At 39.8% G+C, this 9533-nt stretch overlaps 1 protein-coding gene across 1 annotated transcript; it reads right to left on the bottom strand.

Moving 5' to 3' along the window:
• Nucleotides 1-5410: 5410 nt before the first annotated feature.
• On the bottom strand, nt 5411-7935 carry LOC104418558 (subtilisin-like protease SBT1.9). The gene has a single exon (XM_010029937.3). It carries the CDS (start codon nt 7759-7761, stop codon nt 5473-5475), a length of 2289 nt encoding a protein of 762 aa, XP_010028239.2. The 5' UTR covers nt 7762-7935; the 3' UTR covers nt 5411-5472.
• Nucleotides 7936-9533: the final 1598 nt, after the last annotated feature.

The raw sequence follows: 9533 nt of genomic DNA, 5'->3' as shown, positions 1-9533 counted from the left end.
GAAAAAGGCTTTTCAAGTTTTTACCAGATGCCTTTCACGTTACTTGACTTACAAAAGAAGTATTTGCAAGAGGTAAAAAGCCTTGGACAACGCCAAAAGTAGATTCTGTTGTTTGATCCTTCTGAAGTTTGATTTACTCAATTTGGTACTCCATTGGTCTTCGAGGCGGACCCATCTAGTCGCTCGATTCAATTTTGTACGGTTAGCACTTAACGTGATAATTCAGCCAAACCATGTGGAATTATTCGTAACCCATGTTGATAACGACCTCAACTGATTTTTTTTTTTTTATTGAAATGAAAAAGAAAAAGAGAGAACAAAATTGAGAAAGAGAGAGGACAACGAGTTTCACCGGCAAGGCCGATAACCCTCGTGGGAGGGGAAAATGAGCTTCATTGGCAAGGCTAGCGACACTCACACTCACGGGATCTTTGCAAGAGTGGCCGACTCTCACGCGGCCACAGGTCCTCGACTAGGGTCGAGAGATGGTAGGTTACCCTTTTTCCAATTTTTCTTTAAATTTAGCTGGCAAGGTTGTTGTACGGATCCGTAGCATATTAGCAAATGTTAGTTTCGATATAAGTTGGATTATCACATCATATGCTAGTTACGCCAAATTGAGTGGAAGGACTTAGATTGTTTTGCTGCAAGAGTGCGTGACCAAAATTGAATTGGAATAAAGTCCACTGATTTGATCGATAGCGCATAAGGTATTTTTTTTTTTTTTTTTTTTTTTTGGTGTTGCCCCTACTAATAAGGTCTTTCATGGGTAATTCTCTCATTTTTGTTTCGAATCATCAGTGTATTTAAATGACAAAAAGCTAATCGATTTGTGAAAATCACTTTTTATGGAGTAATAAAAAGACAAGCTTAAATTGGGATAAACAAGAATATTAATTTTATTAAACTATCAAATAAATGAAAATTAACTATTCTCTTTTATCATGAAGTTTTTAGTGAAACGAGGAAGAACTTAAAATTGCTTTAGGGAAATCATTTTTCAGGAAATTGTTTTTCTCTTTTCAGGCATATTTTCCCTTGATCATAAGTATCCGTTCTGATCATTTTCAATACCCAAATGCACGAAAGCTCAAAAACTGATTTGCAAAATATTTTTTCCCTCAGATAAAGGACGCACTAATTCTATCTTTATTTTGCTAAGCCACACGTACTTAAGGCGATTCTGTCCATTCGGATGAGCAGGGTAAAGTTCAAGCGGCAGCAAACCGAGGCCCAGGTTCTATTCCCAAACTATCTTTGCACTTATTTCATTAGGCCTATAATGGAAGGAGCTACCATTAATTTCTACAGCACTTTCTTGGGACCAGCACTTCATTAATATTTGCCCAGCTGCAGCCAATAGACTGGCACTACGCACTAAGAAGAAAACAATAAATAAATAAATAAATGATATTTTTTTCTTTTTTCTATTTTATCCGATGAAAGTGTAGCGAAACACAGGGTAAACTAGATTTAAAAATCACACATTTCATTTTCTTCGATGAAAGTGTAGCGAACAAAAAATAAACTTGATTGAAAAAAACATATATTTTATCTATTAACGCCACAGTTAATATGGCATAACCAACTGATCATATTGCACCTATACAATATTTCCTGAGTAGTGGAGCATCTACATATATAGACTCTATCTCTAGATGAGGACGTGTTTTTTTCTTTATCACGAGAGAAGTTGGTTTTAGTTAAGATAACCTCAAAATATAGAATATCCCACCAACCACATGGACTGGGGAAAACGCAGGCTTAAAACCCAAGTGAGTGGCCCAAATAGAAATTCTTTGTTGATAATAATGCAGGGAATCGAAATCGCACCGTGTGAATGAATCAATATGCTATAATATTTATATCATCACGGGCCTAGTATAAGTTCTTTTAGGCCCAGTATTCAACCCAAGAGTTTCCAGACACCCTCTGGCCCTGATCCTTTTATATTGATTATATAGTTATAGATTAAAGTACAGTCAACAACTTAATAGTCATGCCTATGATTTTGTTCATCTCACGTAAAGCAAGTAGAATCAGAATCGTATTTTTAGCTAATGACATGATTCCTTCCTTACAGAATCATCCCCTGGTTTTGAAGGAACTTTTCTCCCTTACGTAATCTTTAGTTAAACGGTATATTGCCCTTGATGGATTCTTAACTCTGTTTCCATTCGGCCAAGAGAAAAAGTGTCTTGATGGTCTTTTTTTTTTTTGGCAATTTCTCGAAATAGGAAAAATGGTTCACAATGTCACAATGTCATATAGTGACGCTCTTGAAGTCTTATGCCTTTTCTTGGATACTAGTGAAAGGCCCATGCGTCGCATGGATTTCATTTGTTTCTGATTTGTGAAAAGAGGTTCAAATGCTTAGCGCAAATGATTCAATATTTTTATTGTTGTATATGACATATGAATGTTGTCCACTTTGTTTCTGACCACTTTATTTTATGTGGAGGAACCAGACTTTCCTTCTCACTTACCCACTCATCATTGGATGGGAAATCTTCCAAATTATAACCATTCCAACTCATTTGAGCATTTCTGTCCTCTTGTCGTCTCAACTTACGAGTTTTACATCACAAAAGCTAAATCACTCACTTTCATTTGGTGCTAACGATTTCTTCCCTTTCCAAAGAAGCAAACCCTAATAGATTTCTCATAGAAAATAATAAAACTAATACCTCACCACCTCAGACGCACTTCAATTGCGTTCACATCCAGAAGAGCTACAAGTCAAACTCAAAACCCTAACTGCAGAGCTCTTCAATTCTAGACATTGATCTCCATAAGAACCCCCACCACTCGGCTACAATCATCAAAATGTATAAACAAGTACAAGAATGCCATAAACTAATTCATTTGTGATATTAAAAGACAAACAGACCAAGTGACTCATAAGCAATTTCAGGTGTCTCCACTTCCTGATATGAATATTTTGGATAGTTTTGAAAGATGTGGCAACAACTTCCAAGAATTTCCCAAATGCCACATCTTGCTAGGGTATCGTTTCAAATCGGGGCAAGCTATAAAGTATCATTCAGACCCACTGGAACGCTAGAGACAATAGCGTTTCACTTGGTCTTCCTCTACTTTTTTAATTTCTTAGTCATATACAGATTTAAGGTAAGACATGGGCTGATCACAAATTTTGTTTGGTTTGATCTTTGGACCTCTTCAAAACTGGGCTCCTCAAATTTTGATGGGCCAAAAACTTGTATTGTCAAAGAATTTAGCGAATCCAAGACATAAAATTTAAGCTTATGTTTGATAATCTGGATTTGAGTACACATATGATAACAAATTATCAAATCTAATGTTTGGCAACATCCTCCTGAATGGATATACCGAGATAAAATACTATATAAGAAATTTGGGACAAGGGTAGGATAAATCTGATTGGATAAATGAATTAAAAAATAACTTAACAAAACAAGAAAAAACTAGGTTATTTTCCGACGATGGAGTGATGGACTGATGCATGTGGATATGGTGCCGCCAGCCACCGCGTAGACCTATCATAATAGGTCTTAAAACCATATATGACCCAATTAAAACATAAATGGTCACTCAATTTTGAAGAGTCTATTTTAAATGGGTTTTGAACTTAAAGGCTATAGTAAATTAGTTTTAAATAAATTGAGTTTAAAATCCATTTTCAACCCACTAGGCTCACCTACACTCTCTCTCCCTCTTTAGCCTTTAAAAATATATTTTTAAAAATTATTATTATTATTATTATTATTATTATTATTATTATTTATTTTATTTTTTTTAATTTTCATTTCTTCATCCTTATTCCATCTTCCTTTGCTGGTGCTTGGCCATGGCAACAGTGATGGTTGGCTAGGCAAGGGACAAGCTCACAAGAGGCCGGTGAAGCTCGAGCTCACTTGTCTTGTGAGGTCGAAACCTTGTTGAAGTTTGGCGAGGCTTGAGCTTGTTGGCCTCGGGTGAGCTTGAGCTCGCCAATCTAGCGAGATTGAGACCTCGTTAGAATCAGATAAACTTGAGCCTTGCCGGCTATTACCGACGACCAATCGAAGGAGATGGAAAAATAAAATAAAATTAAAAATTCAATTTAAAAAATTTAAAACTTTATTTTTTAAACATAAAAATATAAAGTAATTAAAAAATCGATTTTTTTAAATAAGAATAAAAATAATTAAAAGGAATGTATGGAGGAAAATCCAATTAGATTTTTTAATTTTTTAATTTATTTTCAAATTTTAAGCAAACATCGAAAAAATATTATATTTTCATATAAAATGACTTCCTAAAAAGATTTTCAAGAAAAAAACAGAGCCCCAATTTTTAAAAAAAAAAAAAAATTTAAAATTGTGTACTAAATTTGTATTGAAAAAATGTTTTAGCAATACCATTTAAAAAGAAGCATAAAAAAGGCTTTCCTAGATTTGGGAAAGCCTTTTAGTAATATAATCTTTAAAAAAATCATGAGAATAATTTATCCTAAATTGAGTTAAATATGGAAATGTTTTAATAATATGAGTTGGGATGGGTATGAGTAAAAAAATTTACATTATGCATAAATTGGTCATAAATGAATTAATTGATCAATTTGGGTCGGACCATTTATAACTTGATCCAAACCTTACCCGGCCTACCTATTTAGTAGGTCTATGCGTGGGAACTACTGCCATGACAACTAATTGTAGTTGCTTTTGACCACCATATCATTGTTGTCGCCATATAACAGTGCCAATCGTGTTCCAGCAGCCGAGGATGAAGTCGATCTGGTCCGTGCCTTCACTGCTCTTGTTGCTGTTTCCGTTCTTTTGTCTTCACTTCTTCTTCTATCTAAGTGGGAGGAAAATGACTCCAAGGTAACAGTCTTTTGAGGCGACATTTTACTCCATGCGCCCAAAAAAAAAAAAAAAGGCTACCAATTACAAAATACCCCGGTGATCATCACTCTGGAAACTCGTGAATAAGCTAAACAAAGCAAAATGATTACCTTCACAGTAAGCAGTGAATAATTCATGCTTGCACAGTCTAAGTTTGTTCATCCATTTGCAACACAGATCATTCTTGTCGAGCAATATCTCTCCATCTCTGTGACGTTGACAGGCCCTCGCCACCCTCGCATGGCAACCTCAAGGAAACCGGTCAGGTGGACGGCAGACTTGGGCCGCTATGGGGAAATTTGGAAGTGGCAGGGTGGAGGTGAAAGGAGTTGGACACGATGCTGTATTTTTTTAAAAGATTTTCAATCCTATCCGAGATTGCATTAAACGTATGATAGAATTTTCTATAATCTAGAGGATATTAAGAGAATTTCTAATTTCGCCTTATCCTATCCTATCTCAATTCAAATTTCTGCATGATCAAATTTAACCTAAAGGGTTGAAAATACTTAGATACCAAAGGTAGTATCAATTGAATGGCGCAAAAGTATGCTTTATTTCAATATAGACCATGGCATACTTATGTAGTTACAGTTAATGCCCTTCAAGGGGATTCCTGAACTAGGCTGGTGGCCACAATGGGACTCCGCACAATGTATTTTCCCCTATCATCCACCCAACTCAAAGAACCATGGACCAACCCATCTCTCAACACCCGTGGCCCTTCAACAGTGAGCTTGTACCTCTTTTTCTCATTCCTTCGCCTAAACACCAACCTTGGTGGGTCCACCCTCACCTTCCACCCCTCCATGCCAACCACTCTAGCACTATAGCTGGATTGGTCTTCCCCAACATTGGTCACCTCCCTCCTGAACTCTCTCACCACAGCTCCAGAACCAGCTTCACCATCACCAAAAAGGGCAATGAAAGATGGGTAATTGAAGCTGGAGCGAGAGGAGTTGGAGGCGTCTCTGCAGCTGTGGCTGGACTTTGCGATGATCTTGATCTTCTTCTGACTGTACTTCATCGCGCAGAGAAGGTTTAGATAGTCCTCGGCCTGCAAGTCGTAGACCAACCCGGGGTCGAGGGCCTTGTTTGGGTCGATGTGGCCCGATCCCGTGGCGAGCGGGCTGGCCGGCAGGTCGAAGTTTGCAGCGTCTTTTATGGGGCTCCCGGTGTTGTCCAGGGCATAGGCCGTGGTCATGAGTGCAGACCGTACGGCCGCAGGTGTCCATGTTGGATGCGCCGCCTTTATTAGGGCCGCCACACCCGCCACATGGGGAGCGGCCATCGACGTGCCGGTCATGAGATTGAAATCGCTAAACAAAAGGCGGCCCGATCCAACCTTGGCAACAGAACTTTTTGGAGTCCAGGATGCCAACACTAGTGTTCCCGGGGCAATGACATCGGGTTTCTGGATGTCAGGGCAGCTCGAGTACGGCCCCCTCGAGCTGTACCCTTCCACGCGTGGGGCTGGCTTTTTTCCTAGCTCGGTTTTTCGGAATTCAAGCGTTCCTGTGGGATCATTGCTCTTAGTGATGTAGTCTATTAAGGCCTGCCCCGCTTGTACGCCAACGAATGCAGCTGGAAATGAGATTCTGGTGTAGAATTCCGATGAGTAGACGCTGGAAATGAAAACAGCTGCGGAGACTCTAGCAGATAACACGTTTTCGATTTGTTCACCGATGCTAATAAGTTTGGCGACGCACACGATCACGTTGTCCCGAAATCTCTCCAATTTCTGGATGTTGTCGCAAGCGTCCATGAGTGTGATAGGAAGTCGGCTAGAGAAATATTTCCCAGGGTATAAGGTTGAGAAGTCGATCCGGACACCGTTTCCCAATGTCAAAGTTCCAAGGAATTCTCTGTCTACGGTGCTTGCGCCCACAGTGAATAGCCATGGCGCGCCGTTGACTAATGTCCAGTGAAGTGGCCCGTCATTCCCAGCTGATGCCACCACAAGAACCCCCCTTTTGATAGCAGCAAAAGTCGCCACTGCGATCGGATCTTGCCCGAGTGAACTGGCATCGCCCGAGCTAAAGCCCATGGATAGAGACAGTATGTCGACTCCGTCCTCTATGGCCTGATCTATGGCTGCAATAACGTCTGAAGCATACACCCCGTGTTTCCACGCTGCTTTGTAGATGGCGATTCGGCATTTCGGCGCCATTCCTACAGCGGTTCCAGGAGCATAACCGAAATAAGATGCGCCTCTCACCCAATTGCCAGCAGCCGTTGAAGAAGTATGTGTCCCATGGCCAACAGTGTCGCGTGCCGAGTCCTTTGAAACTTTAATTGCTTTGGGATTGTTTGCTACTAGGCCGCGGTGGTAAAACCGGGCTCCAATGATTTTCTTGTTGCACAAGGAGGCGTTGAAGTCGCCGCCAGAGACACACGATCCTTTCCATCTTGAGGGAATCGCAGGGATCCCGTTGTCGTGGAAGCTCGCGCTCTCCGGCCAAATCCCGGTGTCCACGAACCCAATTATTACATCATTGCCATACTCGGAAGCAGGCCAAGCACCGGAGACAGAGTTCAGTCCGAGAAAGCTGGGAGTGTGCGTAGTGTGGAGCTTGAGGGGGCGGTCACGGGTGGAGGATACATAGTGAGGGGATCTCTTGAGAGATTCAAGCTCCGGCCTGGAGAGAGTCGCGCTGAAGCCTTGGACCGAGCTACTGTAAGTGTAAACGAGCTTGTCGAGAGGAGTTGATGTTGCTCCACCCTCTGATATAGAAGAAAGAGTGGCCAAGTACCAACTGCGCTGGTCGGAGAACACTTTTGGCATGGATAGAGTGTCCATGTGGACGATGTATGTTTCGGACTTGGTTTGTGACCAACAAGAAGGCAGAAACTGCAAGATCACAAAGCAGAGTGCGGGTGCTACGTTGGACATGGCCTCGATTGTTTCTCTGCTACGTTCAACTTGCTCTCTTCATTCAAAATCTCTCAGCTTCATTCGAACATGAATTGAATGAGAAGTCTAGTGCTTTCTCTGGATTACTGGCTAAAGCTTTGTCTGTTACTTTTGACTTCTTCTTCTTAAAGGCGAGCTAATAAGTGGGAAACACCTCATTGGGAAAATACTTTTTCATTGCTTTGCTCTCTTTTGATATATAAAGCTGGGGAACAGTTCATCATTTCCTGTTTGGAAAAGCTTTGTGGTGGTGGCCCATGATGTAACTTTTTCCATGAAAGCGAGAAACCCTAAGCTCTTCTGTCACGTGCATGCTAACACTCAGTTTTCACTTCATGTGAGTAAATAGTTGAGGCAAGAAAATCCTTTCATTCAGATTTGTCGCTTGCTTTAGCCTTTCACTCCAAGGACTACTTGGTCTTCTGTGCAATCAAAAGCCATCAGTCAAGGCTCAGCAAGATCCTCCAAGACAGGACATCTCTTGAATTCACCATTTTCATGAACATTTCTTAATTTTAGAGTACTCATCCGACGGATTAGGATCCTCTCCATCGATTAATGCTGTTTAACCTGTCAGGATCATCATGCGGCACCCCACTTGCCCTATCCTTTTTAACTGTCCGATGATGATTTCGGGCCTGGCATCGGGCGCCGGAGAGCAGCTCGATCAAACAGATTTATATGCTGGCAAAGGAAAAACAGCTGACTTCTTCATAAACCTACAAGGACTCTCAAACATCTTATCTTTTTGCTTTTCCTGAGATAAAGTTTATCAACATCTTGCACTTCAGGTTGGACCCCAGTTGATGATCCTCGAACCAGAGCTCGGGCCTAGGGATAGATTTTGGCGTTAGATTCTGGGGCAGGATGTCGAGGATTTTTCGCTGAGGTGGGTCGAGGCTAGTATTAACCTATATATAATAGCTCTACTGGTAAGTCTGGCATATCTGCACAAGCTTCGGGTGGTTTTTATACGTAATAATTTTTGAAAATTTATATTTATTAAAACTGCTTCTCTGTATTTGCACGGCCAACTTCCATGAAAAATAGTATTTTCAGAGTTAAAACAGTTACAATAATCGCAAAATTATAAAAGAAATAGCATTCAAAAATAATATACATAATTTGGGAAATAATTGAATGTTATTTGTGTGTGCATGTATATATGTACTCTACACTTTCCAAACATCTATTTCATCTCATTTTACAAAAAATTGCCTTCATCAATAACTAGTACTATTTAATTCAACTCAATGATTCGTCTTTTTTTTTAGTAATTTTTATCCCTTAAGTATTATTAACTCTTATTTTTATTATATGTTATGTTGGATGTGCTGACACCTAAAGTTTTGACTAATCATTTAGTAATTAATTATATAAAAAATTAGGGATTAATCTTTCACCTCTAAATAAAATTTTTAGAGTTAAGTCGCATAGACATAATTTTAGAAGCATTTACTATATGGTTTATTTCATTAGTCATATTAGTGTTGGATCAACAACAAATGGTTTTAAGCTTAAAATTCAACAAATTGAGCCCCCGAAAGGGGCCAATTTTTGACTTAGCTAGGGAGAGAGAGGCAAGGTAGCCAAAAATCACATGAGGGACAACCCAAATTGAGCTTAATTTAATCTAACCCGTGAGAGTTAATTAATGATGGGTCTTAAGCTAATTCAGCCCATTATCTTGACAAGGCCTAGAATAAACCCATGAAATTGAGGTTAAACTTAGGAAAGCATTATAAATATAT

This window comes from Eucalyptus grandis, chromosome 9, assembly GCF_016545825.1.
Source record: "Eucalyptus grandis isolate ANBG69807.140 chromosome 9, ASM1654582v1, whole genome shotgun sequence".
NCBI lineage: Eukaryota > Viridiplantae > Streptophyta > Magnoliopsida > Myrtales > Myrtaceae > Eucalyptus > Eucalyptus grandis.
This window is presented reverse-complemented; position numbering and strand designations above follow the sequence as displayed.